General features: G+C 33.8%; 2 protein-coding genes across 3 annotated transcripts in view; one reads left to right on the forward strand and one right to left on the reverse strand.

Annotated features, from left to right (window-relative positions):
• MCPH1 (microcephalin 1) overlaps positions 1–16,293 on the forward strand; it is a 129,606-nt gene that overhangs the window by 42,556 nt on the left and 70,757 nt on the right. The window contains exons 11-12 of the mRNA XM_036379714.2: positions 1,122–1,284; positions 6,844–6,921. Of these exons, the coding sequence (XP_036235607.1) occupies positions 1,122–1,284; positions 6,844–6,921 (241 nt within the window). The remainder of the gene's footprint in view (positions 1–1,121; positions 1,285–6,843; positions 6,922–16,293) is intronic.
• Positions 9,534–16,293, reverse strand: part of ANGPT2 (angiopoietin 2) — a 42,554-nt gene continuing 35,794 nt past the window's right edge. For both annotated transcript variants that reach the window (XM_036379717.2, XM_036379716.2), the window contains 2 exons: positions 13,189–13,319; positions 9,534–11,819 (listed from right to left, as the gene is read on the reverse strand). In XM_036379717.2, coding sequence (XP_036235610.1) covers positions 11,659–11,819; positions 13,189–13,319 — 292 coding nt within the window. In that variant the 3' untranslated portion in view covers positions 9,534–11,658. The remainder of the gene's footprint in view (positions 11,820–13,188; positions 13,320–16,293) is intronic.

Below are 16,293 nucleotides of genomic sequence, written 5' to 3' on the forward strand. Positions count from 1 at the left end.
ATGATTGCTCCAATTTTTGTGAAAATTTTTTTTTCAGTTTTGTTGGGATTCTGTTAAGTAGTGTTTGATTTAGCTGGGGTATTTTGGTAGTTCTACCAGACTTCCTTTCTGTGGAGCTAAATGTAGTGAGAATGAAGCAACCCCAAAGGCTTCTGGAGGTGCTCTGAGTGCACTTGCATTGTATTTGTGATTACTTCAGAAGTTTTGCTTAAAGGATCACCACTGTGATAGTGTGGCTGTCTTCAAGATTGGGACTAACTGCTTTCTCTTGTGTTGCATGGACATTTCCAAGTTAGTTTGAGGAGTAGAGAGGCCACCAGAATTTTGCTTTATTTTACAGATCTTTAAGGACCATTTATAATTGTAAAAATAATCATTAATAAAAGCAGTAAATTGTTATCATGCAACAACTTTTCTCTTGTGATACCAAGGTCTTCCTGTTTTCATAATTATTTATTTATGTGCTCCTGCATAGCTATGTAGAAAGCTCAAGTTAGAATTCCAGTTATAGATGGCCATTCTGGAATGTAGATCTAACTTTATGTATTTCACCATGATTGTATTTAATAATACGTGAATTTTTAATTGAAACATTGGCATAGATGTGTAGGTTGCAAGCCAGATAGAACTTTAGGACTTTTCTAAATTTAGACACAGCATTATTCAGATGCTGAAAATCTGGGGCTTCTTAATGAAAACCTGTTAAATGTGCTGTGTCAACATGTTTACATTCCTTGGTAATATTTTTTATAGTACTATAAAAGAAACAAAGGATTGGGCTCTGTTGTGTTGGGCATTGTACACAAACAACATAATGGATAATTCTGCACTCAAAAGCTTTTATTTAAACAGACAAGATAGATGGGGGGCAAAAGGGCTTTGATGTACAAGTAGATGTGATTGTGTGATAGTGGAGGAGGGTCTGTTAGGACTCTGGAGAGGATAATGAATTTAGGGCTAGTAAATAGGTAGAGGCTTAGTGAGAAAAGGATAAAAAATGTTTAGTGGGGAAAGAAATGAGGTGAATTTGAATTAATTTGCGGTGTATGTATATGCTTTTATAATTCTGCCTTCCTCCATTCAATGTTGCATGGGCTTTTTTATCTTTTCTTCTTTTTTAGGAAGCAAAATACAGTAATTCAGGTTGTGAAGAAACTTGGAGACTTTTTGTTCTCAAATGAAGTGTGTGAAACAACAAGTCATGTAGTTACTGGGAGTCCTCGTCGTACCTTGAATGTTATGCTGGGAATTGCTCGTGGGTGTTGGATTGTTTCTTATGAATGGGTAAGAAATGTTTCTAACTTTACTACACAATAAATTAAATTTAGTTTGTATAGCTGAAATATCAACGCTACCTGCAGTGGTGCCAATGTTCCGTTATTCAGGCTTACTTAGAGTTAGTTCAATTAGATGAAATTTGTCTGTGTGAAAATCTGTTAGTTACAGTTGTTCAGTGCTTAATTTAACCAAAATATTCCTGTGTTGTACCTCATTATCTAGCTTAGAAAGAGGACTTATCTCATGGATGAGAAACTCATGTCCCATGCATTATTTTTGGACAGATTAATTTCTGCTCAACATTAGCCAACTCACATTATTGAACTTTCTATGTACTGATATATTTCTGTTATGTCCTGAAACATGTATTGTATTCAGCATTGGAAAAAATAAAGGGAAATTCTTAGATATTTCACTGCAAATGGGAAAAAATGTATAATAGGAATAGTGGTGAGTGGGTGGGGAACTTATCTGTCAGCCCAGCTTAATCCATCTCAATTGCTCACTGTAATAATAGAGATTAACCACTCAGTCTGGCATTGCAGATGACAGTTTCTCAGCTTTCCTCATGTTTCCAGAGCTATAAACATAGATGGTGAAATTTATATGGAAATAGCTCATCTTATACAGAAAAGGGTTGTTGAATAACTAAATTTCGTGGTTTCCTCTTTCTTATAAATGCTTTAAAATTTACTTGTTGGGTGGAAAATAAACTGCTGCCTTTTTGTTTTCAAGATGTCTGGCACTTTCCAGTATGAAGCTTGTCCTGTATGAAATATATGCAGTTATCTGAAGTTCTTGTTGTATACTTCAGGTTTTTGAGAAGGTCTTGGTGATTAATTTCCTTGGAATAGAGGGTTTGCATCTTTGGCCACCTTAAGGATCCAGTAATGTGCCGTCGTGGCAAAAGAAAACTAATAGCATCCTTGGCTGCATTAAGAGGAGCATATTTGAGCAGGGGTTTTGGAGAAGAACATCTCCACAGACTCATTCCAGCCTACTATATGATTCTTTGCATCTATTAATTAAATACACTGAATTATCCGTCCCACACTTAGCTTTGTATGGAGCATTAAACAAGTTACAAAGTAATTGTCATAAGTTACTTTTTCATTCCAGGGTGCTCAAACGTGAAAGCTGCCTTCTTCTTGAGAAAAAGCTTCAAATAACTACAAAGATAGCTAGAGATAAGTACTACAAAATAGTTTCCTGTCTTTGTACATAAAGGAGTATGGATAATCAGTATTCCAACAAGTGCTGTCCTAGAATTTCATTGCCCATTATATTCCCTGCACTTCTGTGAACAAATACATTGTGAAAATATCTACCTATGCTCTTCATAGAGCAGTATTGATTGCAAATGTTGTCCTCCTGTCTTATGGTCTGCCTCGTAGACTCATCCTGGGATCATCTATATCCCTCTATAATGCCAATAAGTTGAATGAAATTGTTTCAAGGATTACTTTGTCCCTGTAGATGTTATTGGATCAAATACTGATGCTGTTTTCACTCATTTTATTGAGCTGCTATTTAGACAAAGTTCTGAAGTTACTAAGAGAGATGCATGAGAAAGAACTAGAGATGAACTTCAGATCTCCAGATCAGGTTTGATCTTATAGTATCTGCTTATCTGGAAGATTGCTATTTTTAATATTTTTAGAATTGTGCTTATCTCTTTCACAGAGACTAGGTCCAACTTTGCCCATAAATGTATATTCCCTCAATTTATTTATTTGTTTATTTATTTATTTAACTGAATTAAAACAGTGCTTTGAACCTTTTAAAAAATATATATCTTCACCTGTTTAAATCTTTGAATCATATGATGTAAGTGCTTCATTTTCTTATTTCATATTGTGTCAATGGCCATTTGGCCATAAGATGACCAAGTACTTTTGCCATCTTTTTACCCAAATTGGTTAACTAGAGATGAGAAAACTGAAGCCTTACTTAGCCAGAATTGAGGAATTCAATAGAAAATTAGTCAGTAAATATATTTACCTCTGCCTTTTGACCTGTGGACATGATTTAGGGTAAAGTGGTTTTTTTCTTCTGAGAAAAACTTAAAGTGTTATTTTTAGAGATGGATGTTGGAGAAATACCAAATTTACCATTAGACATTTAACCTTCATAGCACTCCATTTACATTTTCAAGATGAATTATTCAAGTATAAATACTATATGATCATGCATTGTGCTAGCTAGCTAGGTGAGAGACCTTAAATAATAACTAACCAAATAGTGTGTTTTCAGACCCTTTGAGCTAACTCTTTTATAACTGCGCATTTGAAAACTTCTAGCTAGCTCTTTATTCTCAATAGAAACACACATTCTGAAGTATTCAGCTAAGAATAACATTGCAAATCATAGCTTCTTTTTGAATTTCATGAATCTGAAGCATTTTTTGGTGTCGCTATGAAAATATAACTGGTTGAAAATTTTCCAAAGTCAGAAACAAACTTTCAGTGACTTGGAATGGAAAGCTCTTGTCTTTGTTTTCATGAAAACTGAATGTTTTAGTGAGTGGTGACCTAATTATTTACTGCAGGACCTGTTCATGAACTCAGTATCCAATTTTCTTTTTATCTAGGAGAGTAGATACGATGGCTTTGTACTCAATTCCAGAACCATGATAGACAAGCATTAATCCATCTTTTGTTAAGACAAACAAATTTCATTTCTAAACAAAATTCTGTAAATACTACAAGGGTTGATAAAGGTCATTGCTGTAGAATTGGCCTGGAAGATGAAATAGGATTACTTAATCATAACTAATCTTTTGGGTTTATATTTTAATCTATTTAGGTTGTTTTCCAGCTACTTTTGATGCAAACATAATTTTGGTACTATGAGGACGTGATGTATATGTAATACAGCACAGTACGTCTGTTCCTGCTCAAGTTTATTTATGAAGAATTTTTTTAATGTAATATGTCTATTTATATCGTGATTAAAAGAGAAATTACATTTACAAGTTTCTTTTATGTTCAATAAATATATGCAGCTATAAATATAAAGCCAAGAGGCTTTGATATTCTTATTGTAAATTGTTGAAAGTAATTATAAAAAATTATAAGGTACCACCCTAAAATTCATAACTTACAGTCCTAAGTTGCAGTCTTAAATGTATATTTTAAGAAGTTACAATACTTTTCTTAGCTGAACACTGCAATGCATTATTAGGTTTTGAATATTTTTTAAAGGTCATTGATTTATTAATGCGCTTAACTCTTATTTTTATGTTTGGTATGATATAATGGCTGTAGAAATTATTTTCTCTTTTTGCACAGCTGTTGCATTTTCAAATATTTGATTGTGCTTTTTCTAAAAGTAAACATAGTATTCTTTGAATGTTTTGTAATCAAGTTTAGCAGTAAGTCTAAGGATATGCTGCTTTCTATTGTCAGCAAAGAAAATCTTTTCCAATAGCCTGCAAAATTGGACACATCTCCTCACAAGTCAGACATCACTTGTCACATCAAACAAGGAAACAGCTTTTGTAGAAGTTCACATTCGATGTTGTTGGTTTCCCTGGAAGTCATCAGGCATAAGATACTTTGGACTGAAAACTGTAGAACTTATTTAGAAAATAATTTTGTTATGAAAACTGAATTTGAAATTTACTGCTTTGTAGCAATAGATTTGGGGCAAAAGAGCCCTTTACAGAAACTTATTTTCTTACAAGCAATTGGGCCATTTTATAAGGTTTATATTGCTAGTTTATGATCAATTTGTTCAGCTTAGAATTTTCCATTAGTGAGCTGTAACATTGTAAAGGATAACTTTACCGTGCTTAATATATATAATGCCAGTTTTTATCTGCAGGGAATATTTCATAGACTCATTCACAAATTTTAATTTGGAACAATTTATAATTTAAATTTAAGCTAATAATATGTGCATTTGTATGGCAGAGTATTCCAGTCATTGTGAATCAAGCATGGGGATAATTTCAAACACTGATGAAATTGAGCTTGTTCTAAGATGAATAATGACAACTGTTTAATAGTGCATGGCTGTGCTAATGACTTAATTTATTTGAAATGGCCAGAGAGCTATTTAGGGAAGATATGAGACAGGCATAATTATCCTAAAACAGGGATTTACTTTCTGATAAATTCCATATATCCTGTTTAGGGGGTATATGTCTGCTTCTTGTTCAATTAACTTCACTTGCTCTAGGAGCAACAGAATGTCTCACTGGTTGGTAACAGTGCTTTTTTTGAACTTAAGGGGTGCCAGATGGCAACAACAGAAGAGACATTGTGAAGCTCAAATACCTGTAAATGGGAAAAGTTGTTGAATTGAGTGACAGTGGGCAAACTTGGCAAAGAAGATACCAGTGATTTACTTCTGTGAGAAGCTTCATGGCTCACCACTTGCAAAATCAATGAAAAAAAGAATTTCATCTTACATCAGAATGGCCTTCAGAATTTAGGCTGCCTACAAATTAGGAGTAGAATGTCCTGTAATATGACTCAAGGGCATAGGAACTTTCTCTTTTTCCATTTTCCCATTAAGACAATGCTTTTACCAATTAAGGGATGGAATTTCAATACTCTCCCATGGAGCTTTTAATATTATAGTCTACCAATTGGAAGTTATGATAAATTGTTCTGAAGAATGTTTAGAAAATCAAACCGTAAAAAATGCTGCATGGAGTAGTTCAGGGAAAGTTTTACCAAAAAAAAATTAAAAATATCAGAAATTGGAAATACAACCATTTAAAGTAGGTTTTTTCTGTTAAACATTTGGTGCTGGTCCTGATGGGAACAGAATTCTGCAAGTGGCATACAGTTTTAAGGATTACTAGTCTCCAAAGATCATATTGGTCCAGTGTTTCAGAGCTCACAAATGATGCACACAAATGATTATGTGTTTTCTGGAGTGTCAGTGTTCTGCAGTCTTCTTTGGTGCTCTAGAGTGTGACACTGACAAAGGAGGTTACCACAGAGCAAGAAACTGAGTTATTCTTCTTTGCAGGATGATTTATATATGTGATGTGGATTCTTTGCAATAGTTGCATAATCCTTGTAGTAGTAGGGGTCCAGTATTGTTTGACATCTTCATTTATGATCTGGATGATAGGGAAGAATGCACCCTCAGCAAGTTTGCAGATGTTGGAAAACTGTGAGGAGTGTTTAATACACCAGATGGATGTTCATGTTCAGATGGACTTTGACAAGCTGGAGAAATGAGCCAACAGGAACCTCATGAAATTCAATGATTACTGAACTGAGAGAACAGAACTGATATATTATGACTTCCCTTTTCAAATTTTTTGCTCTATGTATTGTGATTAAAAAATAGTTGACTTTTTGAATATCCTCACAATATTTTAAAATGTAATATAGCTGGGCATAGAAGTATGACTGATATTTCAATGGGTTGTTTTAGTTGTAAAAATTGTTTCTTTCTTATTTATTGATTTTTCACCCAATGATTTGGTTTGGGTAAATGAAATAGAAAACCAGGTATTGTAACAGCGCTATCACCTCTAATTACACATTCAAAAAGGTGATTTTAGAAATTTTAAGATTCTACTTACCACTTATTTTATTTTAGGTTCTGTGGTCTTTGGAATTAGGCCATTGGATCTCAGAGGAACCATATGAGCTTTCATCCAGCTTCCCTGCAGCTCCTGTAAGTTTAATGATCCTTTAAGCTTGTGAACCTTCTTTTGTTTATCTGGAAAATGATTTGCCCTCTAAATAGGTTTAGTGAATAAGGAAGCCTACTAGAAAAATATTTTTTTTAAAGCAGATACTGTAAGGAGTTATTTCCCTCTTCATCCAATACTTTTTGAAGTGTGTGCAAAAACTTTGGTACATGTGGAAAATGCAAAATGTTGATTCACCAATTAACACCTGAATAAACCAGCATCTTACTGAAATATAAATGTAATTTAATTTTATTTCTATTTGTACCTGTGTGCAAACTGGAGAGGCATGTTATTGCCAAATGGAAAGATTTGCAGGTCAGGGACTCAGTTTTTTTGGCCCAGAAATTACTTGGGCAATGGAAAATTACTGTGGTCTTCTAGAACTGCTAAGTAGGAAAAAATGAAGCATTTTTCCTGCCTCTAATAATCATTCTCAAGTACTGAATTGGGAACTAGTGCACAAGTGGGTATGTGGGGGCATGATGTATCTGTGTAGACCTCAGTGCACTTCATGTGTTGTAATTGATGAAACAGGAATTTTATTTTGGTTTTAAAACAAGTAGAAGTCTAGCTGGTCACTAGTCAATCATTCCAATAATTTTCCCTCCACTAAATTAGTGTCGGCAATTTGTTTCTCAAAGTTTCATACCAGCTTTAAAGAAAGTATAGTTATTGGGGTATGAAAATTATTTTTGCTGCCATTTTATTAACTGTTAAGAACTTCTATTTAGCATTCTTTCTAAATCTATAACTAATGTAAATTTACATATCCAACATTAATATGTATTATTTATTATATGTATTATTTATTTCATGATTGTAAGTTGTATGTTCTCAAAGTTTAGGGAAAATGTAGCTGTTCATCTCAAATAACCCTTAAAGAAATTAATTATCAATTATAAGTTGACACCTCTTATAAAAGGAGAAAGTAGATTGTTTTATATAGCAAATACAGTAAGAATGGTAAATCTTAAGGTGAAAAATAAATAAGAAGCATGTTCTCTTTTTTCCCCTTTTCTGTATTTCTATGAAAAAATCTACACTGAATTTCGTTCCTAGGTTGCTTTGAGTTTTCTGTTTCTTTTCAGACTACCTTGATTAATAACAAAGTATGCTATCAGTAACAATGTACATAGCATTCTTTAGAGGTGATTCCTCGTGGGGTTTTTTTTGAGATTCCCTTTAGACGTTTTTTTCCTGAAGCCAAAGTAAGGAGAATTTGAGAGATGGTGAGAATGTAAAATTAAGGGAGGTTAGGGTTGTACTAAGAACCTGAATCACTTCTTTTTGCAATGTGCTTTCTTGCAAAGGAACAAAGTTGAAGTCCAACGCAATATTTCCACAACCATTCCTTGTTTAGTCACTCTAATTTCTTACTGTAACAGATACCTTAATTTTTTTTTGCAGCTGCGATTATTATTTGAGCATAAATTTATTCATGCGGTTTTATTTGTCTTTTTTTTTTCTTTTTTCTTTCCTGCTTCCTACAAAGTACTTAGAGAAAATGGAAGTACATTCTAGTTTCACATACTGTTTATTTGATTACAGGAAGGAATTAAAAGTAGGGGTTACCTTGCTGTTATGTTTTTACTTGTTTGTACCAAGTCAAAAGTAGTTTTTGCAACATTCTGCTTCCTATTATTGCCTTCCTTCTACATCTCCTCCTGTTGCTTCACTTTGGTCTTTGGTGCTCAAGCCATGCAGTATTCTTTAGATGAAATGTCATTTAAAGACATATTCCCCCTAACATTTTAGAATAGTTATCATCCTCAAATTCTATAAACTTTTTTTCAACAAATCAAAACTAGCCATGCAATATTAAATTATTGTAGTCTTACAGGGTTTTCCTTACTAAAATAAAGAAAGTTATTGTCAACCAGAAGTTGACGCTGCTTTTCTTTGCCAGACTGAGCATTCAGATACCATCATGGTTTTTACGAACATTTTGAGGATTTTTGTTTGTCTGTTTTGTTGGCTTTTTTTCTCTTTCCTTTTATTATTGGTGTGGATATTCTTACTATCTCAAATATTGGGAGTATTTTCTTTAGTTGTCTGATTAAAGTTACCAACACAGGAAATGCAGTAAGTAGACTCAGCATTTCTATTAAATTTCATAGAATCATAAAGTATTTTAGATTAGCAGGGACTTCTGAAGGTTGTCTAGTTCAACACTTTGCTCCAAGGGACTTGTCCAATCTACCTTTCTGCTAATAAATGAAAAGGAAAATTCACTTTCCACAATTCCAAATTATATTTACTGCTTGTTGTCCCTGTCTCTTGTCTCATAGCAGAGAACCTCCAAGAAGGGTCTGGCTTTGTCCTCCCTATATCCTCAATCAGGCACCATTAAGGTCTTCCCTTCCCTTTCTCTGCTCCAGGCTGAAAAACAACAGCTCTTGAGGCTTCTCTTGGTATGCTATGTGCTTGTTGGTGTGTGTGGCCCCTCTACTAGTGTAAAGACACTTCTAGACTTCTCTCTAAGACATTTCTTGAAAATTTGTGAAAGCAATTTTGGGAAGTACTTTTTTTAGTTTGAGATGTGTATATCCTTACAAGTTTTTATTATGAAAAATAATAAAATACTAAACAGTAATTTCAAATACATAAAGATTATTTTATGGAACTCTTCAGACAGTGACTATTAATTTACATTCTTTAGGTTTATATAAAATCAGATCATGAAGTAATATTAGAAATGTTTTTGTCTCTGCTACACTTAGTAATGATGACACATTTTCAGTGAAGAAGAATGGTGGTAGTGTGAGTGGTGGGGTACTCTGATAACAGCTTTAATGTTGTCAGTTTAAAATGGAGAGATTTCTTCAATCTTTATCAAAACCATTTGCTATTTTCAAGATAGAAGCATAGAATCATCAGGTTGGCAGACACCTGCATCAGGTCATCCAGTCCAACTGTCCACCCAGCACTTCCACTGTAACCTGTAAACAGCATCATCCACCAGAACCAAATGCCTCTTGAACACCTCTAGGGATAGTGACTCCACAACCTCTCTGGGCAACCTGTTCCAATGCCTGACCACTGTAACACTGAATTTTTTTTTTCTAATATCTAATCTGAATCTGCCCTGACTCATCTTAAGGCCGTTTCTTCTGGGCCTGTCACTGCCAGCAGTGTACAAGAGAGATCAGACCCCACCTCACTACAACCTCCTTTCAGGTGATTGTAGGGAGTGATGAGGTCCCCCCTGAGCCTCCTCTTCTCCATCTAAACAACCCCAGATCCCTCACCCTTCCTTGTACAATATTTTTTCTAGACCTTTCACAAGCCTTCTTGCCCTTACAACACCTTTTGTTAAGTTAGCTTCCGGAAATATGTCTGGGGTTTTTGTTTTGTTTTGGGTTAAGTTCTTGCATTGTAACTAATTCAGTCATCTGCTGAAATCAAGGTTTTACAAAAATATTAGGCAAAGAATAAGCATGAATTAAAAACTAAACAATTTGGAGAAAAACCTCCACTAAATTATTGTGATGTATGAAGAAATATCTTCTCAATCTGATTTGCAATTTTAAAGCATATAGTAATAAAATGAAGGGGGAAAAAAGAAAAAAAAAGGAAAGATCACCCAGTAGAGTAATTTATTCACATTGTGGTGTACATTGAGGGGCTACCTACAGAGAATTTTTAGGGAGAAGTCCTAACCTTACTGAAAAAAACCCATAGATAATTTTCAGATTATTTTTCTTCCTGTTCTTAAAATGTAGTAATTTGTATCTTAAGTCATAAGCATAAATTTAATTGTATCAAAGAACATGCATATGTTTTTCAGTCAGGTAATTTTTACAAAACATATAGTTATATTACATCACCAGGTGATACATGATTGTCACAGACAACTAGACATCTGGTGTTAATGCCGTTGTCTCAGTTTACAAAATATACTGGTCAGTTATTTTACAGGTAAATGACAAGGGAAGGAAAAAAAAGTGCAATCTTCATAAAAATGTACAGGAACACATGCTGTATTGTAATTCATAGGGATTTTCTATAATTTAAAGACAGTGACTGAAACAGACTGAAAAAATTATGACTTTTGTAAATGGTATTTCCCAAGAATAAATGCACACTATTTAAATGCTGTTTGTCCTCTGTTAAACATAGTCATACAGGCTACTGGAAAAAATCCTCAAATAAGAGTAAAAAGTTGTTTAGGAGACTATGGGGGAAAAGAATATATTCCCTAACTATAGTATTGAGCTAATTACAGAAAAGATTTTTTTTATGTACATATAGGGCACACATGACACAGAATGATAAATAGTTCTAGATCTAGCTAGAACTAAGCTAGAACTAGCTAAGTGTTTTATATTAATGTTTAAAGTTCAGTGGTGAGGCAAAATGCATATTCCTAAAACTATTTTAGGGTTTTTTTCACAGTTCCAGTTATTTACTAACACATACATAACATAAATGATCAGTAAAACAGAGTCCTTGAAGTTGTCTGACGGTTTCTTGGATGTTCTTTTTATTGAGTCATTTGGCCAAATCACTGTTATATCAGGTCGATGGTTTAGACATTGTGTCTGGTTGAATAATATGAGCTTTAGCTGATCAAGACAATTGCAATTCAGGAACTGTACTGTACTGACCCCTTCAGAACACTAGTGCATGTTTCTGGGCTTGAAAAAATGAGACAAGTTGCTTGGTAAAATAAGTCTTTGAAGACTATACAATACATAATTCACATAATGACAAAGCATTTAGAAATCTGCTGGTCGAATCATCATCGTCGTAGCTTTGAGAGAGTATCCCGAGCCCTTCCAGTAGTACCACTTGATCCCATTAAACTTGTTGTTGTTCTGTCGTAATGGATAATACATTCCATTGAGGTTAGAAGGACCACATGCGTCAAACCACCATCCTGCAAGACAGAAGACAAATATCAGCAGAAGTAATTCTCAAAATAGTATTTAAGGTCACTTTTTGTCTGGAAATGAGAAAGGAATCAAAACCCAGGTTTTTTGTTCTTATGATTTGGAAGTCTCGATGTAAAATACTTGCCCCAAACTTGAGGAAAGAAATGTATTTGTGTATCAACTCCATATTCTTGAATCTTTAACAGTACATTGTATTTGAAAATTGAGAAGGGAAAGTGTTCAATCAAGTTATTATCAACATAAACATTTCTGACAGTCTGAGGGCAGAACACAACTTGAATTATAATGATACTGAGTTGCTTTTCGTTTTATCTACTCTTTGGTAAACTCCTGTTTTTCACAGATTTAATGAGTGAAATTCTTAATTCTTTCTAGAGGAATTATTCAGTTCTCTGCGCTGTTTTGTTCAAAACCTCCTGAAACATCATAAGAAGGAAAAGGAGAAGAAAACAGCCCAAATGTACTTTGTATCCGTTAGTCCTGACTTCTTAGTGGGTCATAAGAAAAAAATTATTTTTATTAATAAAATAATATTTTTATATTTCTGTTATGGTGGCGATAGTGTGTGTGTTCTGTTTTGCAGGGCAGTATTCCAACTATCCTTTTGGATAAACTGAAGCTGTCTTTTTTTCTTGGAGCTTGTGCTATAGGGAAATGAACAATTGCTTAAGAGATAACACGATGAGAAGCCAAATTTACAAAGCACTTGTTTACATTTCAGAATGTGGAATTCTAGATGAACACATTATATAGAATTACTTGTGTAGTTGAAGATAAAAATACCACCTAGAACTCAAATATAACTAGTGAACAATCATTAGAAAAATGTAGATATATCTGTGGTGTATCTTTACCACTTCATAACTATATTGACTAAGGAATTAAATTCTTGTACCCTTCTGTGGCACTTGCAGCACACAGCAGCTCTTGGGAGTTTTACATCTTGGGTAGTTAGGGAAAGGGCTTATGCCTGAAAAATCAGGAGCCATTTCACTGACGGCTGAATCTCTGAAAGAGGTTTTTTGCAGGGAGTTGTATTTTGATCTCTGAATGTACCTCATTCCTTGGAAGAGGAATCTACTGTGTCTCTGATTAATTCCACAATTAAATACTTTCTTGTACCCCAACTTCAGGGACTTATTTTCCCTCCAGTTTTCACTGCTCTGGTTTTATTTTAACTAACTTTCATCAAATGGTAAAATACTTCATCTAGAGTCACCATACTAGTATTTCTCTCTGTGAGTTTTGAACTTTTTTAATAATCAAAATTTACTAAGTCAAAATTATTTATCCCATAGACAATTTCAGTGCCAATAAAAATAGGAAGACTGAGAAACATAAAAACATTCGTACCTCCTGTTAGCATTTGTGAACATTTGCAAATACATTTGTCATTGTCTGCATCCTTTGTGCTAAAATCATTTCCTGGCTGGCTTATACTACTTATTTTGCCCGCTGTCCCAGTAAGTCCTTTAAGGTAAATCCTGTAGAAGTGAAAAGTGGAAAAACAATTATTACGTGGAAGTTGATGGAAGATGTCTGCAAAATAATGATGGAATAATTTGCAATAAATATCCTGTTCAAATTGTTTAATTCTCTTCTGGCCAATGTGCTGCTGTAAGCTGTTTGTCAGTACAATGTTTTCAAATGAACAGAAACAGTCAGCACAATATTCTAATGAACATGTTTGTTCATGTCATATTAGAAGAAAAAGAGAGCAGGTAGGTAGTAACTTCTAGGATTTTTCATGCAGATTATGTATTAATTCATACTGAAAGTGCTTCAATTTTTGTACTTCAATGCAACAGTACATGCAATAATTTTTATTACAAAATTTTATTACAGTTTAAGCCAAAACTTTTTTGATTCCTATTCTGCTGATAGTACAACACAGCAAATTAGCGTTACAACCCCGCATATATGAGATGACAGCCTTACTAGGAGTATTAATTCTGAGCTAGTAAATGATATTTTAGAAGTTTCTCAATATTTCCCTTTCCATTGTCCTAGTTACTTATCCTTTTCACATCATTCATAAATTTTAGCGTTAGCTCTTTGCAAGTATTTCAGTTTGGTTCAATTACCTGGCAAGGTAAGCTTTCAGTGAGGCTGCTGCTGTTGGGTTCTGCTTGCATGGGTGCCAATGCAGTCTCAGTGAGGAGAGACACAGGGCACTGAACCGGGCAGGACAATTACACAGCTATTCCTGTGTTACCTTGAATTGGAAGGACTTGAACCCTCTGCTCCCACAATATCTTTTGGGTGATTGCATTTCTGAATCAAATAGCTCATGTTTGTCAGAGGTATTCTGTTTGTTTAAAGAGGAAATCTTATTGTCTGAGGAGAATTAACTTGTCCCCCAATCAGTCTTCATCTTGCATATAATTCTCTGCTTATGACAGAAATTGTCTTTGGTAGTTGAACAGATTATTTTAACCCATTTTATATTCCCTATTTTAAAATATAATTAATTAGTTTTTATTCATTTAAGTTTCATAAGATCAGTTCATTAAGATTTTCATCAGATTTTCTTTAAAATATCTTCAAAAAATTACTGTTTTTTCTTAAGATGAGTTCAAAATTATGTAAGCCAATTTCTAACAAATTATATTAAAGGTTACAAGTATAAGGTATGAGCCTAGGCTGGGTCTTCAAATATCATCTGAAGTCTATTATAAGCATAGTATTATTTATTTGTGATTAACAATAAATCGTTAAAGGTACAGTTTAGTATAACAAAATATGAGAGCCAATGGATGGAAATTGGAATGAGATGTTCTGACTGCATATCAGAAAATCTTTCTACCATGAGGAAAGACAAGTAGGTTGTAACCTTGGGAGGTTATCAAGACCCAAATGAAAAACTCTGAGCAACCTGGTTTGACTTCATAGCTTTGAGATCAGGAAGTCTGATTCAAACAAAGTCCATTCTGATCTTGGTTTAATATGAAGAAATTTCAGTTTTACAGCCCAAGTCATAATCTTTCCAGCATTCAGAATGTATTAATCTTTTTATGTAATGGATCTATTAATCATTTAATGTAATAGATCACAGAATCAAAGAATTGTTTGAGTTGGAAAGGACCTTAAAGATTATCTAGATCCCTTTGCCATGGGCAGGGACACCTTCCACTAGATCAGGTTGCTCAAAGCCCCATTCAGCCTGGCCTTGAACATTGCCAGGAATGGGGCACAGAAGATGTTCTTAACTGAATACTTTCTTTGGATTTTTTTTCTTTTTCATAATGTTAAATACATTCTTTAAAACACTCGATTTTATAATGAATTCCTTGATTGGTTGCATATTGTAATAAAATTGCTTTTACCATCTTAGTTTTCAGTAATTATCTTTTAATATGTAAATGGACAAGGGTAATCACACCTTTTGGTAAAAGTTGCCTTTCTAAGTATTTTAAAGCATTACTTTAAAAAAAATCTCTGCTGTAGATTCTGACTGTTTCCAGATGAAAAAATATTTTCTTTGGAGTTGGGACAACTAAATACAACCAAAGCATTAAGATCTAACATTTTGTGGGGGGCAGATGCTGATAGTTTTGAATTGCTTTGTTTGTATATAAGACCTGAATTGAAATAAAGTTTTGAATTGCTTTGTTTGTATATAAGACCTGAATTGAAATAACAGCATCAGGTCTCTCAGGTGTCAGGTTGACTTTATTTACAACAAATAGTTGCTAGAGATCTTGGAGAAAATCATCTAAATGTAGACCATTTTTCTGTCCAGTCACCCAAAGCTCCATGAATCTGCAAGATTCTTACAAAGAAACATTTCATGGACCATGTAGTAGGAAAGCATCTGTTGTGCTGTGAAGTGTTTAATTTCTTCTATAATAAATCAAACTATTTATTGCATTTACAGAGAGCCTGGTGAATGAACTATGAAATGCCCATATATTTCTGCTGTGGCAGTATTACAAAATGTGTAATACTATGGTACAATTTAAAGTATATAATACTATGATAATATTTATAGTAAATATTTATTTTAAATTTGTATTCTTTCTTATTTTAACCAAGAATTTAGAAGAAATTGTGAACCTTTACATTTTACAGGATTAGAACATAAATAATAGGTCCATTAAAATTTGGTCTTTAAATTGACAAGCTGGTGATGAGTGAAATGCATATTTGCTCCATTTTCACAGGTAGGAGAGTTATTGAGAATTTTAGCCAGTGGCTCATGGAAGGATAAGGCCACCTCACTTCAGTGTGCTCTTTATGACAACAGGACAGTTCCTAAAAGCCAGTGACAAGGAAAATCCTTGCAGTATAATTCATCTTAGTCATCCACCTTCCAGAAATATATTTATTGCAGGGAATCAGAATTTGATAGTAACTGCAGACAGATTCCTATTGTCCTAATGACTGTGCACTGTCACCCACTATACTGGCACATGTATCCTGTCTTGTTCCATACCATCTCGTCATCTTTGTGTTTTG

Source organism: Molothrus ater, chromosome 3, assembly GCF_012460135.2.
Source record: "Molothrus ater isolate BHLD 08-10-18 breed brown headed cowbird chromosome 3, BPBGC_Mater_1.1, whole genome shotgun sequence".
Lineage (NCBI taxonomy): Eukaryota > Metazoa > Chordata > Aves > Passeriformes > Icteridae > Molothrus > Molothrus ater.